This window comes from Biomphalaria glabrata, chromosome 4 (assembly GCF_947242115.1).
Source record: "Biomphalaria glabrata chromosome 4, xgBioGlab47.1, whole genome shotgun sequence".
Lineage (NCBI taxonomy): Eukaryota > Metazoa > Mollusca > Gastropoda > Planorbidae > Biomphalaria > Biomphalaria glabrata.
Window position 1 is genome coordinate 26,347,893 of NC_074714.1, and position 20,664 is coordinate 26,368,556.

A 20,664-nucleotide genomic window follows, 5' to 3' on the forward strand; every position below is an offset into this window, starting at 1 on the left:
CATCTGAACCGATGTAATCGTATTATATTTTTAATAAATAAACTTTAAATAACTTGAAGAAACTTCTCTTGTGATCAAAAACTCAATCTAACTGTTATAACAATATACAGAGATTTAACTTGCTTAAGTACAGCCATTTAAAATATAAGTGAAAATATTTTAAACATTGACTTTTTAATTACTAGTTCTACTTACAGGGCGGACTATTTCACTAAACAATAGTAGTCATAGATCTATGGAGTAAGTATATAATAAGAAAAAGAAAAAATGTGTTGACTGATCTGCTTCTGTGTCTTTCAAAACAAATATTAAAAGCAACCCGCTAAAATTCAAGTCCAGAAATGAGTAGGCGCCTATGGAAAATTCCGTGGGAATCCCTACCGTGCCCCTCTATTTTTTTTTTTTTTATAAATTTCCAAAATAAATTTTATCGTTTTTGTTTTTTAGATTTTTAGGATAGCGGAATAATTAGATTTTATATAAAATATTTAAATATTTAAGTAATTTTGTTTATTAAATTAAAAATAAAAAAACAAACAACAACCTTGGAATAATGATTTGGCCGCCCCCTTAACTTCGGCCGCCTGCGTGCAATGCACACATTGCACAATAGGTAGCGGCGGCCATGCTGATACGCCTCTCACGAAAATAGTCTTCATTTGACTATGTCTTATTAGATGAAACTTACTGAAGATATTTTAATTTTTAAAACAGTGATAATAATGTAATTTGACTACTATTCAGACACGTTGTTGGTCGATCTTTGGCGTGTAGCTGAATTTTTGACGCTGTAGGCGTTTTGTATTTTCAATAAATAACCTTTAATTGACAAAATTCTCTTGTGAACAAAACTCAATATTACTTATTAAATATTCACAGATTCCATTTTTAACTGATTTGACAAAGTTTTACTAGATCTAGATCTTCGAAAAGAAAAGAATTAAAATGCAGACTATTTTAAACTACTAGAACACAAAAGAACTTAATGTAGATCTATTTACAGGGTGGGATATTTGACTAAACAACAATATTTATGTGTAGTCCACTTTAGTAAGTAGATACTAAGAAGATAAAAAAATGTGTTGACTGATTTGCTTTTGTAAGCGTCATTCAAGTAAATATTACGTACAACCCGCGAAAATTCAAGACCAGAAATGAGTAGGTACCTTTGAAAAAACTCGTGGGAATCCCGCGCGCTCCGCTGTATTTTTTTTATGTTTCCAAAATAATTTCTTTTCTACGATTTTAGTTTTTTTTTCTTCAAAGGATAATGGAATAGTTAGAATTTATATACAATATTATAATATTTAAGTAATTTTGTTATTAATCTAAAAATTTAAAAAATTAAGGTAACTATGGAAAAATGATTTGACCTCCCCCGAAGTTCGGCCGCCTAGGTGTTATGCACACATTGCACAATAGGTAGCGGCAGCCGTATCCCGCACACACACACACCACAATGAAAATAAATTTTCGCCCCCCCCCCCCATTATTGTTTTGCAATGACCCTCTACTCCATAAGAGTGCGCGCCCCTAAGTTTGAGAAACGCTGCCGCGATATACCTCTTTTTTTTTAAAGTTGCGCTTCATTGTCAAAATGTATCTTCAATAATGTGTATCGTAAGGCGGCTACAAATATATTCATTAGAACCATGGGCGTAGCCAGGATTTTTTTTACTGGGGGGGGGTAGGGGGGGTTCTCCCTTCTCCCGGTCAAAAAAAATATGTTTGTGTGTGTTCATATAATTAATCTTTATTACATTCTGACCCTTCATTCTTTCGGTAGATGTTAATTGTACCCCAGAATAGGTTCTTTCTGGAGTAAGTGGAAAAAGAGTAGACTCTTCACCAATGTCAGGAGTCCTGGGGGAGCGCTGCGAGCTCCCCTAGCGCAGGGCAAGGCTCCGCCTCAAAGCACTATTTCCGTTATTGAAAGCCAACAAAATGCATATTTTGAGGTATCTACATGCATTATCCTGCTATTAAAAAGTTTTATTTCCAAGACCTAAACTGCTATTCTTACTGACTTAGATCCTCCCGCGTCGTTCGATGCATTGGGCGGAAAGCTGTTTCCTCAAAAATCTGTCGGTGGCAATGTCTGAAGCCTCTTCCCACCTGCTCTGAGGACATCCATGAAAGTGTGGGTGAAGCTGTACTAGGATGTCCCTGTTTGCGCTTTCCTCGTCATGGCCTCCATGTCATCGCAACACTGGGTATGCGTCATTCATTTTGTCGGAGAACATGTTCCTCAAACCTCATGCGGCGCACTGTCACAACCTTACTTAGGGGTTGACTCCCAGTTCGGCATAAGTTTTCCTTAATTAAGACCCGATCTCTATAGTTGACTCCTAAAATCCGTCTTAGCCATCTTTGTTGAGACACATTTAGTGTTTTTTTCAATTTCAGCAGATGACTATTCACTGCACCTTATTAATTGAGCACAGCCACTGGTAGAAATGTGTAACCTCTCCTGACTACGCTTTTGGAATTATGTGACTGTAGATTTTATATCGAAAAGGGAAGTTTTATCGTCAAAGTCATCTGTTTGGGGGGGGGGGCATAAACTAAAAAATCTCTGGAGTTTTTTTTAGCAAATTGAAAACCCCATTTAGCTACGCTCATAGAATTTGGTGAGAGTAGTTTGCTTTAGAAAAATATTCAAGAGGAGCTTTTCAACCTAAAAAAAATTCTGTAGGGGTATTTTAAACTCAGAACCATCTGGAAGGGTTTTAAACTTTAAAAAAAATCCATCTGGAGGAGGGGAGTTTAAACTCAAAAACCCCCTTGGCTTGGCTACTCTCAAAGAATTTTAGTGTTTAATTTACTTTTTTTATATTGAAGATGTATTTTTTTTTTAGCACCAAACCCCGCTAAAGTGGGGTTTAAACTCAAAACCCTCTTTGGCTACGATCATAGCATTTTGAGCGTGTAATATATATTTTTTTTATGTATTGAACATTTATTTTTTTAGATTCAAACCCCGATGAAGGTGGGTTTAAACTCAAAGCCTCTTTGGCTACGCTCATGTCATTTTGAGTGCGTAATTTGCTTTTTTTATATTGAAGAGGTATTTTTTAGATTCAAACCCCGCTGAAGAGGGGGTTTTAAAATCAAAATCTTCATTAGCTAAGCTCTTGGTACCGGTATTTGGGGTTTGTCGTTTGCATTATTTTTTTTGTTTTGTTTTATAGAAGAGGGGGATTTAACTTCAAACCCCCCTAGTAGGGGTTTTTAAACTTAAACTCTCCTTGGCTGCCCTGGAGCAAGTGATGGTTTAGTATTAAAATCTCACCTAAAATAAACAAAATCTAAGCAAAAAATCAGTCACTTAATTCCGACTCCTTCTTCCCCCCTCCCAAGTTCATTTCGGTTCACCTCCCCGGCTACGCCCATGATTAGAACTGATTTACTTATATTTCTAAACCTCGAAATTTTTTAAAAAATACCTTTATTTAAGCTTGGGTTGTGGGGCTAAGTATGCTTGAACTTGGCTAGTCTTGGCTATCTACGAAGGGGGATCGAGGTTCAACACCTGACTCAAGCAGAGTTGTTTACTGAGCGCCTAAACGCAGTACGGAAACCCTTCTCCCAGATACCCCCTCTCCCCACTGGTCCACAAATGAGATTGGACCAAAGCGCCCTGAGCATGCTATAAGCACGAAAGTAGCGCTATATAAAAGCTATAACTATTATCCCATTCGACTCGATCCTAGTAGATTCGATCCAAACTTATCCAATTCGTATCCTATCAGATGCCATACTGTCCTTTTTTAATGACTATCCGGATCTGATTTTAACCTATTCGATCTTGTTGGATCCGATCCAATCAGATCTGATTCCACTCGGATCCGATCTGATCCGATATTCTGATCAAATCCGATCCAATACAACTAGGTCCGATTCGATTCCGTTCTATCCGATATCTTGATCAAATCCAATCCGATCCTATCAAATCCGATTGTATTCATTCAGATCCAGTCTGATCACTGGCGGATCCAGGGGGGGGGGGGCGGTGGGGGCGATCGCCCCCCCCCCACTCGGCCGCCCCCCCCGAAGGGGTGGGGCGGACGAATTATAGTATAGAATTCGCACAATTTGTATGCGAATTTATTAATTATGTTAATAATATATACTAATTATTTATATTTCAACCTCTTTTTAGATTATTTCGCCCCCCTTTCTACTACTTGGCCGATTTGGTGGGGTCGGGAGGGGGCGATGGCATCAGCCGCCCCCCCCCCCCACCATAAACTTTCGAGTGGGGGGGGGCGGTCCTATTTATTTAAAGTGTCGGTAGCTTGCTAACAGAATCAATTATTATTATTATTATCTATATGATTGAAACTTGTTATTGGTATTTTAACCGGTCTTTATATGATTTCGTTCACCTGTTGGCCGATTGGAAGGGGAAGAGAGAATACCTCCACCGCCCTTCCCATCTAAACCCTTTGAGTGGGGGGGGGGCAGTCCTACTGTTATGGAGAAATCATAGTATGTGAACAAAATTAGTCGAATATCTATATAATATAAACAGGTGGAAGTGCGTTACATGCAATCCCCTTCCCCCCTTCGGACAAATCAATACTTTTTCTTTTTGTATTATATTAAGAAATTACAAAATTAAAAAAATCTGTCACTAATATAATTTATATATGCTATAAAGTAAATTCTTATATCGAGTCGCCCAACCCCTATTCTTTAATGCAAAATGCAATCAATAGAAGAAATTATAAAGAGGAGCGAGAATTAATAGTTTTCATTTTACCGCCCTTTACCAGACAGAGTTTGTGTAATTTGACATGAATTTATCATAACTATTTTAAGAAAGACTTTGCTTTGGAAAAGTTATAATTCAAACGAAATTTTTCAATATAACAGTCACGGTTGAGATGAGTTCAAAAGCCAGATAATCTTTTCCTATTCGACTTTTTCAAACCTTTACTCTATCTCATATTTTTCTAGTTAAATAAATTTAAGACTATAACTCACAATGTATGCTGGAATTTTATTGAATATTATTAATCGAATATTTTTTTTTTCGGCGGCGATCCTCAAAACCTTAATCTAAATATGTGGGGTATCTAATCTTTTCAAAGAACAAATCGGTTTTATTTGCAATGTATTAAGGGACTATAAATTCATATTAGAATATCTTTCTCATTATTCAAAAGGCACTTTATAATAGAATGAATAATGAGCTGTAGGGCACGAGAATGCGTTACTGCAGTGAAGAATGCCAGAAAAAGCTTTTAGCGTCAAGGCTTCGCCCCGAACCTCACTGATGAATATTAAGCTGAAGATGTCAGGAGAATGCGTTTCTACAGTGAGAAATGCAAGAAAACGCTTTTGGTGTCGGGGCTTCGCCCCGAACACCACTAATAAGTAATGAGCTGTAGATGTTAGGAGAATGCGTTTCAGCCGTGAAAAATGCAAGAAAACGCTTTTGGCGTCGGGGCTTCGCCGCGAACCCCACTGATAAATAATGAGCTGTAGATGTCAGAAGAATGCGTTTCTGCAATGAAAAATGCAAGAAAACGCTTTTAGCGTCAGGGCTTCGCCCCGAACCCCTCTGATAAATAATGAGCTGTAGATGTCAGAAGAATGCGTTTCAGCCGTGAAAAATGCAAGAAAACGCTTTTGGCGTCGGGACTTCGCCCCGAACCCCACTGATAAATAATGAGCTGTAGATGTCAGAAGAATGCGTTTCTGCAGAGAAAAATGCAAGAAAACGCTTTTGGGCGTCGGGGCTTCGCCCCGAACCCCACTGAAGAAGCTTACCGCGCTCTCCAAGACCCCCAAGCTTGCAAGAGAAAGACTGTTTTTTTTTCTGTTTTTTTCGCCGAAGATTGAGAAACAGTCTTATTTTATTCTCATATATCCAATATACATATATATATATATATATATATATATATATATATATATATATATATATATATATATATATATATATATATATATATATATATATATATATATATATATATATATATATATATATATATGCTGTACGCACGTTTATCCATAGGGTTAGGGTTTACTGGTCGTTAGGGTTAGGGTTTGGAAAAAAATCGCCCTCCCCCCACTCCAAAGTTCTGGATCCGCCAGTGAATCTGATATGATCAATTCCAATCAGATTAGATCCGAGATTACCATCAGATTCATAAATAAGGAATTCAGTTATTTTTTGTTTGTCTACCCCCGTATATTATTTATTAATTGTCTAGTTATCCTTGTAGATTTTAAGACTTGTTTTCTAACGGCATATAGTTTTCATTTTGAAGGAGACTTAGAAATAGGCCAACATCTAATGTAAACTAGTGGTGTCAAGGTGTTTGGTGAATCACAGACAATCATTGTAAACATTGCGCCAAAGTTGCCAGAGTAAGAGCATCAAACAGGTGGAACAGCAAAAATCAATGAATGCCAGGGGCTGACAGTGTGCGAGCTTCTTACACGGTGACTAAGGCAAACATGTACACGCAGTGTCATACACATGTCAGCACTTATATGGTATACACCATCGATCTGTTGGATGATCAATCTTTGAGTTGTAGGGCAAAGATTTACTTTTTGCTTGATGTTTCAGCCAAGTTTACTTCAAGGATTGAGATGCAGCAAAAAAAAAAAAATGTAGCTTTATTTGATTTGTCTCCCGTGTCTCGAAGTCTCTCTTCATCTTTCAGTCTGACTAAACCTTGTTTAAAACAAAAGGCACAATGAACGCTTTCTTTTTAAAGGCCATCATTCTAGAACGCATTGCCAACTCAAACAACATATTCTAAAAGAATCTTACTATAGGGGTCTATATATATTGTTGTTTATGATGTTTGTTCAATGTCTGATATGTTTGTAACTAGAAAGAATGCAAAGAATAAGTTGATTAGTTGTTGTTTGTTATTCTTGCTATATACATCACGTAATAATTTGTATCACAGTTAATATTAGTCATTCTCAGGTAAGTGAAGTAAAAAAAAATATTATTTTAGAAAAACACTGTAGGATTTGTTCTCAAGAACTACCATTAGACAATGTTCTGAGTCAAATGTCATCTCTACAAATGTAGTTCTAGAGTTTATCATTAAGCCTTCCGACAGAGCTATGTGTCATACGCTATCTGTTCCTGATTATCTTTCGTATGAGAATTTTTTTTTTTTTTTGAGCGATTGACTTGCTTGACAATTTCTTACCTACAATTTGCGCTATTGATCCCAGAGTTCCGCCGCAGTCTTCTGTGTAACCGCACAAGGGATTCGATCGCACCAAAAAACAACACCGGAATGTTGAAAACTTATGTTATTGTTTTGTTTCATAGCTGCATTTTCTTTCCATTTCTTTTTGTTCACATCGTCATTATTCGCATCTCAAAAGTGGACAACGTCTGATAGAGTAGCGAGTAACAGAGTTGGAGACATTGAGCCAAGAATGGCGTACTGAATATGTCTAACTCTAAAGCAAACAGATTAAAAATGGCAGGCTATTTTCCTCAAAATTTTTATTTTGGGCCTAGAAATTGTAAGTATACTTAAAATTACTTTTTTGGAAGATTTTTTTTTTGGCTTTTGTAACGCGCAACTTTCATACTTATAAAACGCTCGGTGCGCTACTACCAGTACCCTATCTCTTTTGTGGACTAGTGGGGGAAGGGGGTTTCTGGGAGAACATTTCCGTGGCGCCTTTGGGCGCTCAGCAAACACAACACAGCTTGAGGAGGATTTGAAATCGAGCCCCATTGATAGGTAGCCAAGTTGTTATCTTACACACATCCCATTTTTATTGCCTGCAATCATGAAAGAGGAATTCGTTTTTTTTTTGTTTTTTTTTGCCAAACTTATTCCCACTTCGTCAGTCTGGTCCAGATCTTGTGCAAGTTATTTCTCCAACTTTCGCATCAATTATTTATTGTCCATGACAAAATGTGAATCAATAAATTAACCAACTAGCTAATCAATTAATCGTAATTAATTAATTCTGTTATTAGGATTAGGGCTTCTGAAAATATACTAAATCGGCGGCGGGAGACGCTTTGGGTGTGTATGAGTTAATGTGAAGTTCACAAGAAAAGGGGGGGGGGATTAAAATGTAAAATATTTTTACACATTCAGAGCGAGTTAATATATGCGTTGTAAATAGCCTAATAATATATCATGATGTCCGATTTTCCTTTTCTTTTCTAGTTTCTGAGATATAAACGGGACGGACGGACAGACAGACGGACATACAGGCCACACAAAACTAATAGCATCTTTTCCCCTATCGGGGGTCGCTAAAAATGGTGAAGAATACGTTTTTCTTTCAGGGTTCTACACAAACCAGACTGGTGTAGCCTGCTATGATGATGTACATTGTGAAGATCAATGTTGTCATGACATGGACTTTGGGTTACCTTATTGTTGTTCTAAATACATGGGGTAAGTATAGTCCCATGAAATACATAGGATAAGTAATATACTAGATACATGGGGTAAAAAGTCCCACTTAATGGGGATACATTGGGTAAGAAGCCCCTCCCCCCCCATACATGAGGCGAGTAGTCCCACTAAATGCAAAGATTATGGTATTAATTCTTCTCTAATTGGCCATCTGAAACAATTAGATAAAATGTAAGGTTGAATTTAGACTTTTTTTTGTTGACGAATCCATCACCGAGTTTTTAAATTCAGGGTGACTTTGCTGTTGCTTTTTTTTTTTTTTTTTTTTTAAATCTAAATGCATCTAGATCTATTTCGTTGTACTGTAATTAAAAATTGTGTGTTGTGATTAGATTTGTTTACCTTGGTCTCATGATTGGTGGCGGAATGGTAGTAGCAGTTCTTGTCATTGGCTGTTACATCTGCATGACAAAAAAAGAGCGAGAACTCCAGGCAGCAGGTAATACCATCTTGTTTTTTTTTCTTTTAATAATTATCTTTTTGTTTTGCTATAAAATGTGTACACACTGAACTATATGTATATATTTATATAAAAACAAATTATTGCGTAAAAACAAATAAAGAATACTACATTGCATTGCGAAACAAAGCGTCTTATATTCATAAGCAATGTATACAATCTACACTAACCTTCATCATATATATAATAGAGACATTCTTGATTCACTAAACTATTATGCAAGACCCGCTATTAATGTATATGATAACAATCAATATCTCATACACGTTGTTTTGTGTTATGTCCACTAACAGTGTCTCCAGAGGTATTTAAAACTACAGACACTTGTCAGCTTTTTACCTCCAATACTGATGCCCTTTTTATAGCCTTGTTGGCTATTGGTCATTATTTGTTTTCTTTCGGCATTGATTTGCTTGCTGTGGCAGTTTTGTCTATGCGCATCACCAAATCAGCTAGTTCTTCTGTCCTTGCTAGGCCATCTATGTCATCCGCGAAGCACAAGTTAGTAATTCTTCTTCCTCCAATGGTTACAGTACCTTCGTAGCCGTCGAGAGCATCTTCCATTATCTTTCAAGGAAAATATAGAAAAGGGTTGGTGAGAGTAGGCAGCCTTGTCGTACTCCAACTGTGGTTTTAAACTGGTACCCAATATTATTGTTCAAGTACACCGCACAAGTGGCCTCTTTGTAGATATACAAGAGAAAATTACCTCGGAGCTATGTTCTCAGATAAGGGAACCAAACCCGAACTACTGATGGCCATATTCCTATATGGTTGGACCTCCACATCACATGACTTTCACAAATACATACCTCCACATCACATGACTTTCACTAATACATACCTCCACATCCCATGACTTTCACTAATAAATACATCCACATCCCATGACTTTCACTAATACATACCTCCACATCCCATGACTTTCACTAATACATACATCCACATCCCATGACTTTCACTAATACATACATCCACATCACATGACTTTCACTAATACATACATCCACATCACATGACTTTCATTAATACATACATCCACATCACATGACTTTCACTAATACATACATCCACATCCCATGACTTTCACTAATACATACATCCACATCACATAACTTTCACTAATACATACCTCCACATCCCATGTCTTTCACTAATACATACCTCCACATCACATGACTTTCACTAATACATACATCCACATCCCATGACTTTCACTAATACATACATCCACATCACATAACTTTCACTAATACATACCTCCACATCCCATGTCTTTCACTAATACATACATCCACATCCCATGACTTTCACTAATACATACATCCACATCCCATGACTTTCACTAATACATACATCCACATCCCATGACTTTCACTAATACATACATCCACATCCCATGACTTTCACTAATACATACATCCACATCCCATGACTTTCACTAATACATACATCCACATCACATGACTTTCACTAATACATACCTCCACATCCCATGACTTTCACCAATACATACCTCCACATCCCATGACTTTCACTAATACATACCTCCACATCACATGACTTTCACTAATACATACCTCCACAACCCATGACTTTCACTAATACATACCTCCACATCACATGACTTTCAACAACTAATACATACCTCCACATCACATGACTTTCACTAATACATACCTCCACATCACATGACTTTCACTAATACATACCTCCACATCACATGACTTTCACCGATACATACCTCCACATCCCATAACTTTCAACAACTAATACATACCTCCACATCACATGACTTTCAACAACCAATACATACCTCCACATCCCATGACTTTAAACAACTAATACATACCTCCACATCACATGACTTTCAACAACTAATACATATCTCGACATCACATGACTTTCACCAACTAATACATACCTCCACATCACACGACTTTCACCAACTAATACATACCTCCACATCACATGACTTTCACCAACTAATACATACCTCCACATCACATGACTTTCAACAACTAATACATACCTCCACATCACATGACTTTCAACAAACAATGCATACCTCCACATCCCATGACTTTCAACAACTAATACATACCTCCACATCAATTAATTTTCAAAAACTAATACATACCTCCACATCACATGACTTTCAACAACTAATACATACCTCCACATCAATTAATTTTCAAAAACTAATACATACCTCCACATCACATGACTTTCAAAAACCAATACATACCTCCACATCACATGACTTTCAACAACTAATACATACCTTCACATCACATGACTTTCAACAACTAATACATATCTCCACATCACATAACTTTCACCAACTAATACATACCTCCACATCACATAACTTTCACCAACTAATACATACCTCCACATCACATAACTTTCACCAACTAATACATACCTCCACATCAATTAATTTTCAACAACTAATACATACCTCCACATCACATAACTTTCACCAATACATACATCCACATCACATGACTTTCAACAACTAATACATACCTCCACATCAATTAATTTTCAACAACTAATACATACCTCCACATCACATGACTTTCAACAACTAATACATACCTCCACATCACATGACTTTCACCAACTAATACATACCTCCACATCACATGACTTTCACCAATACATACCTCCACATCACATGACTTTCAACAACTAATACATACCTCCACATCACATGACTTTCAACAAACAATACATACCTCCACATCCCATGACTTTCAACAACTAATACATACCTCCACATCACATAACTTTCAACAACTAATACATACCTCCACATCACATAACTTTCAACAACTAATACATACCTCCACATCACATAACTTTCAACAACTAATACATACCTCCACATCCCATGACTTTCAACAACTAATACATACCTCCACATCCCATGTCTTTCAACAACTAATACATACCTCCACATCCCATGACTTTCAACAACTAATACATACCTCCTCATCACATGACTTTCAACAACCAATACATACCTCCACATCCCATGACTTTCAACAACTAATACATACCTCCACATCACATAACTTTCAACAACTAATACATACCTCCACATCCCATGTCTTTCAACAACTAATACATACCTCCACATCCCATGACTTTCAACAACTAATACATACCTCCACATCACATGACTTTCAACAACCAATTCATACCTCCACATCCCATGACTTTCAACAACTAATACATACCTCCACATCACATGACTTTCAACAACTAATACATACCTCCACATCACATGACTTCCAACAACTAATACATACCTCCACATCCCATGACTTTCAACAACTAATACATACCTCCACATCACATGACTTTCAACAACTAATCCATACCTCCACATCCCATAACTTTCAACAACTAATACATACCTCCACATCACATGACTTTCCCTAATACATACCTCCACATCCCATGACTTTCAACAACTAATACATACCTCCACATCCCATGTCTTTCAACAACTAATACATACCTCCACATCCCATGACTTTCAACAACTAATACATACCTCCACATCCCATGACTTTCAACAACTAATACATACCTCCACATCACATGACTTTCAACAACTAATACATATCTCGACATCCCATAATTTTCAACAACTAATACATACCTCCACATCACATGACTTTCAACAACCAATACATACCTCCACATCCCATGACTTTCAACAACTAATACATACCTCCACATCACATGACTTTCAACAACTAATACATACCTCCACATCACATGACTTTCACCAACTAATACATACCTCCACAATACATGACTTTCACCAATACATACCTCCACATCACATGACTTTCACCAACTAATACATACCTCCACATCACATGACTTTCACCAATACATACCTCCACATCACATGACTTTCAACAACTAATACATACCTCCACATCACATGACTTTCAACAAACAATACATACCTCCACATCCCATGACTTTCAACAACTAATACATACCTCCACATCAATTAATTTTCAACAACTAATACATACCTCCACATCACATGACTTTTAACAACTAATACATACCTCCACATCACATGACTTTCAACAACTAATACATATCTCCACATCACATGACTTTCAACAACCAATACATACCTCTACATCACATGACTTTCACCAACTAATACATACCTCCACATCACATGACTTTCAACAACCAATACATACCTCTACATCACATGACTTTCAACAACTAATACATACCTCCACATCACATGACTTTCAACAACCAATACATACCTCCACATCCCATGACTTTCAACAACTAATACATACCTCCACATCCCATGACTTTCAACAACTAATACATATCTCCACATCACATGACTTTCACCAACTAATACATACCTCCACATCACATGACTTTCACCAACTAATACATACCTCCACATCACATAACTTTCAACAACTAATACATACCTCCACATCACATGACTTTCACCGATACATACCTCCACATCCCATAAATTTCAACAACTAATACATACCTCCACATCACATGACTTTCACCAATACATACCTCCACATCACATGACTTTCAACAAACAATACATACCTCCACATCCCATGACTTTCAACAACTAATACATACCTCCACATCAATTAATTTTCAACAACTAATACATACCTCCACATCACATGACTTTCAACAACTAATACATACCTCCACATCACATGGCTTTCAACAACTAATACATACCTCCACATCACATGACTTTCAACAACCAATACATACCTCCACATCACATGACTTTCTACAACTAATACATACCTTCACATCACATGACTTTCAACAACTAATACATATCTCCACATCACATAACTTTCACCAACTAATACATACCTCCATATCACATAACTTTCACCAACTAATACATACCTCCACATCACATAACTTTCACCAACTAATACATACCTCCACATCAATTAATTTTTAACAACTAATACATACCTCCACATCACATAACTTTCACCAATACATACATCCACATCACATAACTTTCAACAACTATTACATACCTCCACATCAATTAATTTTCAACAAATAATACATACCTCCACATCACATAACTTTAACCAATACATACATCCACATAACATAACTTTCAACAACTAATACATACCTCCACATCACATAACTTTCAACAACTAATACATACCTCCACATCCCATGTCTTTCAACAACTAATACATACCTCCACATCCCATAACTTTCAACAACTAATACATACCTCCATATCACATGACTTTCACTAATACATACCTCCACATCACATGACTTTCAACAACTAATACATACCTCCACATCACATAACTTTCAACAACTAATACATACCTCCACATCACATAACTTTCAACAACTAATACATACCTCCACATCCCATAACTTTCAACAACTAATACATACCTCCACATCCCATGACTTTCAACAACTAATACATACCTCCACATCACATGACTTTCAACAACCAATACATACCTCCACATCCCATGACTTTCAACAACTAATACATACCTCCACATCACATGACTTTCAACAACTAATACATACCTCCACATCCCATGTCTTTCAACAACTAATACATACCTCCACATCACATGACTTTCAACAACTAATACATACCTCCACATCACATGACTTTCAACAACCAATACATACCTCCACATCCCATGACTTTCAACAACTAATACATACCTCCACATCACATGACTTTCAACAACTAATACATACCTCCACATCACATGACTTTCAACAACTAATACATACCTCCACATCCCATGACTTTCAACAACTAATACATACCTCCACATCACATGACTTTCAACAACTAATACATACCTCCACATCCTATAACTTTCAACAACTAATACATACCTCCACATCACATGACTTTCACTAATACATACCTCCACATCACATGACTTTCAACAACTAATACATACCTCCACATCCCATGTCTTTCAACAACTAATACATACCTCCACATCCCATGACTTTCAACAACTAATACATACCTCCACATCCCATGACTTTCAACAACTAATACATACCTCCACATCACATGTCTTTCAACAACTAATACATACCTCCACATCCCATGACTTTCAACAACTAATACATACCTCCACATCACATGTCTTTCAACAACTAATACATACCTCCACATCCCATGACTTTCAACAACTAATACATACCTCCACATCACATGACTTTCAACAACCAATACATACCTCCACATCCCATGACTTTCAACAACTAATACATACCTCAACATCACATGACTTTCAACAACTAATACATACCTCCACATCCCATGACTTTCAACAACTAATACATACCTCCACATCCCATGACTTTCAACAACTAATACATACCTCCACATCACATGACTTTCAACAACTAATACATACCTCTACATCACATGACTTTCACCAACTAATACATACCTCCACATCCCATGGCTTTCAACAACTAATACATATCTCCACATCACATGACTTTCAACAACTAATACATACCTCCACATCACATGACTTTCAACAACTAATACATATCTCCACATCACATGACTTTCAACAACCAATACATACCTCTACATCACATGACTTTCACCAACTAATACATACCTCCACATCACATGACTTTCAACAACCAATACATACCTCCACATCCCATGACTTTCAACAACTAATACATACCTCCACATCACATGACTTTCAACAAACAATACATACCTCCACATCCCATGACTTTCAACAACTAATACATACCTCCACATCAATTAATTTTCAACAACTAATACATACCTCCACATCACATGACTTTTAACAACTAATACATACCTCAACATCACATAACTTTCAACAACTAATACATACCTCCACATCACATGACTTTCAACAACTAATACATACCTCCACATGACATGAATTTCAACAACTAATACATACCTCCACATCACATAACTTTCACCAACTAATACATACCTCCACATCACATGACTTTCACCAACTAATACATACGTAAATACATTATCAAAGAAATATTTTTCAATGTTCAAAACAATATGTAAACATGTTTAAATGTTTGTTCTTAAACAGCTAAACTCGAAGCCGCAAAGGCCGCTAATAACCAAACTCATCAAACAACAATAGATGTGACCTCTAGCTCGTCTGCTATGGACGGATATAGCAGCTCTCTTTTAGAGCTCCGCCAGCCTCCTCCCACTTACGATGACGCCATAGCAAACTATTCCAGGTGTCAGTCACGTGATCCGACACTGACGCCACAATTAGCATTGGATCTAGTGACGATGCTGGTACGTCAACACAGTCAGATGGACCAGGGTGCCTCATTCCCCATGCTTCCTCCCTTGGTGGACGTCTCGGCTCTTATAGCCCACCACAGACAAGAACACGGACAGGCTGGAATACTTCCCCCAGTATCTAACCAGATTTCTATAGATGACAAGCTGCCTTCCTATGAACAGTATATGTTACGTCTGGGGACAGAGAGCAACGATACGGAAATATCTCATGGGACCAGCAGTGTCATCAACTTCCAGCAACAGCTTAGTGGTTCTCACATTGTAGATGTGGATCTAGCCAATCAGCAAATAGTCAAAGAAGCATGCGGTTTTACACCACAAAGTGATTCTCGTGTAATAGAAGTTGATGAAATGATACAGCAACTTACTTATGCTCACAACAAAGACACACCATTCAGTCATACCCTAGACGTTGAAGTCACAGATACACAGTCACAGATGTACAGCAAATATAAGCTTTCAAATGATTCTCACTTTATTGACGTGCTACAAACAGTTCAACAGCTGCGACTAACTGAGATCATTGGTCAGGCTGTTGCGCAGGCCACAGATGACGTTGTTGATGCAACGATCAGACATGCAACAGATGAAGTGGTCACTCAACCCGTCCAGCAAGTGTTAACAATTAATCAACCAGCTACTGACAGTCTCGCACTGTACGAAGTTGAATCTACTTGCAACTGTCCATTTTCTGAGTCTAACAATGACTACTGTCCAGTTTCTGAATCTAACAATGACTACTGTCCAGATTTTAAAGAATCTTTTACTGAAAACGTGCCATATTTGAGTGATGCACATTCTGGTAACAGCCAGGATTCAATTGAATCTAACTCTCGTGTCTGCCAAGTGCTAGTTGAGTCTAAAACTAACCACGGCCCTGATTCTTATATTTCTATTGCTGAAAACAATAGGGATCTGAGCGACAGGGAGCCTGATATTGAACGCTTTCTAGATTCGTGCCACTCTGCTACAAACAACTGTTTAAATTCGAAGGACTTACTAACTGAAAACTGCCAAGATTCCAATGAATCTAACAACGGATTAGTTGTCTATAAATCTCTGGAAAGAAATAGCCAAGATTCCAAAGAGTCTGTGGTGACAGACTAGACTAGTTGCTACTCATTACTGTCCTCAAAGGAATAATTCACACCAATGATTAATGCACACGTGATATGATTTACATGTTTTTTTAATAATTATGTCTATGAAACAAACTTTTTATCAATATTAAATCATCTTGGCATATCGACCGCCCCTACCTCCCCCATAACAAAAAAAATGTTGGACAATTTAAATTTAAACTGTTGTCAAACTTATCGTGCTAATAAGATTGTACCCGTTTCACCAAAGGATTTCTAAACCTACCTTCATTAAATTACATGATTTGTACTGACCTTGGCAAAGCAAAAAAAAAAATAAAATAATAATAATAAATGCACTATACCACATAACTTACATGTAAAGCAGCGTGATGGGGGCGGCACTGGGCGTGCTGATAAGGGCAGTTGTTTTTTTTTATTTTAAGGACAAAAATAATGTACTAGCACTGTATATTTGATTATTGATTTAAAAACAAATTGTAAACAATTCAAAGTATTAAAACAATTGACACATAACTTCATTCTCTTGGAAGGACCTGCAACAAGACAAGGTGAGTCTTTTTTTCTGTTTTTATTATGAAGACGTCTTGCTGACCATGAGGTGATCTTATGACTGACTTGCTCATTACAAACGTGTTTTACTCCCTCACTAGAGGCTCGTCTTAACCTCTTCTTAACTTCACCTTTGACCTGCTAGGAGAACTAGTGCGTTAAGGACGCCAGGAGAATATCTTCATCTCTGAGCAGGAAAGGGCTTGGCGCCAGGAGAATATCTTCATCTCTGAGCAGGAAAGGGCTTGGAGCCAGGAGAATATCTTCATCTCTGAGCAGGAAAGGGCTTGGCGCCAGGAGAATATCTTCATCTCTGAGCAGGAAAGGGCTTGGAGCCAAGAGAATATCTTCATCTTTGAGCAGGAAAGGGTTTGGCGCCAGGAGAATATCTTCATCTCTAAGCAGGAAAGGGATTGGCGCCAGGAGAATATCTTCATCTCTGAGCAGGAAAGGGCTTAGCGCCAGAAGGATATCTTCATCTCTGAGCAGGAAAGGGCTTGGCGCCAGGAGAATATGTTCATCTTTGAGCAGGAAAGGGCTTGGCGCCAGGACCCTGATGGGGGGATTTTCAAACGTTCCACAAGACCCTAGAGCTGACTAAAGGTGGTAGTGGCGGGGGCTTTTTTTTTCTGCGAGGGCGTCACTTTCAGAAACACAAATGTAAATCTAGTATTTTTATCAACTCCCTTCCGCTCCCCCCCCCCCTTTTATTAAAAAACTGTTTTTGACAAATGTAAATACTGGCAGAAAACAAAACTTCAACGTATTAAGTCAACATACTGTGTGTCGCTAAAGCCTGTTCTCTCGAAAGTTACCATGAGAGCTTAAAATTTTTTATCAAGTTGTTTAGTATTTTAAGCTGCAGAGTGTTTATTAATACTAGCAGGTGGTTAGCATTATTAGCCAATGTATTTATTGTGATCATAAATTGGTCAATAGATCCGTAGAGTTTGTCACATGCTGTACCATAGTCAGTATCGATTTCTAGTAAGATTTGTAAGATTCTTCTCTTGCTTTGTGATACATTTGTATTGTTTCAACATTGGATTTCTTGAGGACTTGTACAAAGTTTTCTCATGGTGTTTCTATAGTTCATTATATAATCAGGTTTAGAGTTAAATCTATTTCTCTCTCTCTTTTTTTTTTTTTAACATGTTTCGGATGTTCCTTCAGAGTTGAAGATAGTTTACTTCCTAGTCCAAACCTCCCGCAGGATGATGGGGGATGGCAGAGGGCAGGATTTGAACCCGGGACCATCGATAAATCAAAAACGACAGTCCAGCACGCAAACCCCTGTCAGCACAGAATGAACAGGTCCAAAAAGTTCCTGATGACCAACTATAGATAGAGATCTATATCTCTGTATGTATGAGATAAAGGCCTGAGAGGAACAATGGCATTGTACTCTCTTCCAGGTTGTAGTGAGCTGCAAACTGCCTAATGGTGGCAAGGTACCTGATTATTCTTAAAGTTGACTCTTGAAGCCTTTCCAATCTCTCTCTCTCTCTCTAACAATGCTATTATTTCATTAAATGAACTAGTTTGTACAACCGTATATTTTGTAGAGGCTATTAAATATGATATGGTAAAATGAATACTAATAGAAAGAAATGTGTCTACAACACTGAAAACTATTTTGTCTTTGTAATGCACACAGTGTACCACATTTGAAAACCATTTTTTTATAGACAACACTAAGTATAGACCAGAGAAAACATTAAGTATAGACCAGAGAAAACATTAAGTATAGACCAGAGAAAACATTAAGTATAGACCAGAGAAAACATAATTATAGACCAGAGAAAACATAAGTATAGACCAGAGAAAACATTAAGTATAGACCAGAGAAAACACTAAGTATAGACCAGAGAAAACATTAAGTATAGACCAGAGAAAACACTAAGTATAGACCAGAGAAAACACTAAGTATAGACCAGAGAAAACATTAAGTATAGACCAGAGAAAACATTAAGTATAGACCAGAGAAAACATTAAGTATAGACCAGAGAAAACATTAAGTATAGACCAGAGAAAACATTAAGTATAGACCAGAGAAAACATTAAGTATAGACCAGAGAAAACACTAAGTATAGACCAGAGAAAACATTAAGTATAGACCAGAGAAAACATTAAGTATAGACCAGAGAAAACACTAAGTATAGACCAGAGAAAACATTAAGTATAGACCAGAGAAAACATAAAGTATAGACCAGAGAAAACATTAAGTATAGACCAGAGAAAACATTAAGTATAGACCAGAGAAAACATTAAGTATAGACCAGAGAAAACATAAGTATAGACCAGAGAAAACATTAAGTATAGACCAGAGAAAACATTAAGTATAGACCAGAGAAAACATTAAGTATAGACCAGAGAAAACATTAAGTATAGACCAGAGAAAACATAAGTATAGACCAGAGAAAACACTAAGTATAGAACAGAGAAAACATAAGTATAGACCAGAGAAAACATAAGTATAGACCAGAGAAAACACTAAGTATAGACCAGAGAAAACAAGTATAGACCAGAGAAAACATAAGTATAGACCAGAGAAAACACTAAGTATAGACCAGAGAAAACATAAGTATAGACCAGAGAAAACATAAGTATAGACCAGAGAAAACACTAAGTATAGACCAGAGAAAACACTAGTATAGACCAGAGAAAACACTAAGTATAGACCAGAGAAAACACTAAGTATAGACCAGAGAAAAC

The 20,664-nt window shown here is 37.1% G+C and overlaps 1 protein-coding gene across 1 annotated transcript; it reads left to right on the forward strand.

Annotated features, from left to right (window-relative positions):
* Positions 1–7,230: 7,230 nt before the first annotated feature.
* Positions 7,231–19,827, forward strand: LOC129925736 (uncharacterized). Its single transcript, XM_056026011.1, has 4 exons — positions 7,231–7,515; positions 8,300–8,411; positions 8,765–8,871; positions 16,071–19,827. The coding sequence occupies exons 1-4, from the start codon at positions 7,440–7,442 to the stop codon at positions 17,402–17,404; spliced, it is 1,629 nt and encodes a 542-aa protein (XP_055881986.1). The 5' UTR covers positions 7,231–7,439; the 3' UTR covers positions 17,405–19,827.
* The last annotated feature ends 837 nt before the right edge of the window (positions 19,828–20,664 follow it).

Coding starts and splice junctions, on each gene's coding strand:
- LOC129925736 (XM_056026011.1), top strand. CDS start 7,440: ATGTCTAACTCTAAAGCAAACAGATTAAAAATGGCAGGCTATTTTCCT. Junction 8,412..8,764: donor TGTTGTTCTAAATACATGGG/GTAAGTATAGTC, acceptor TGTTGTGATTAG/ATTTGTTTACCTTGGTCTCA. Junction 8,872..16,070: donor GCGAGAACTCCAGGCAGCAG/GTAATACCATCT, acceptor GTTCTTAAACAG/CTAAACTCGAAGCCGCAAAG.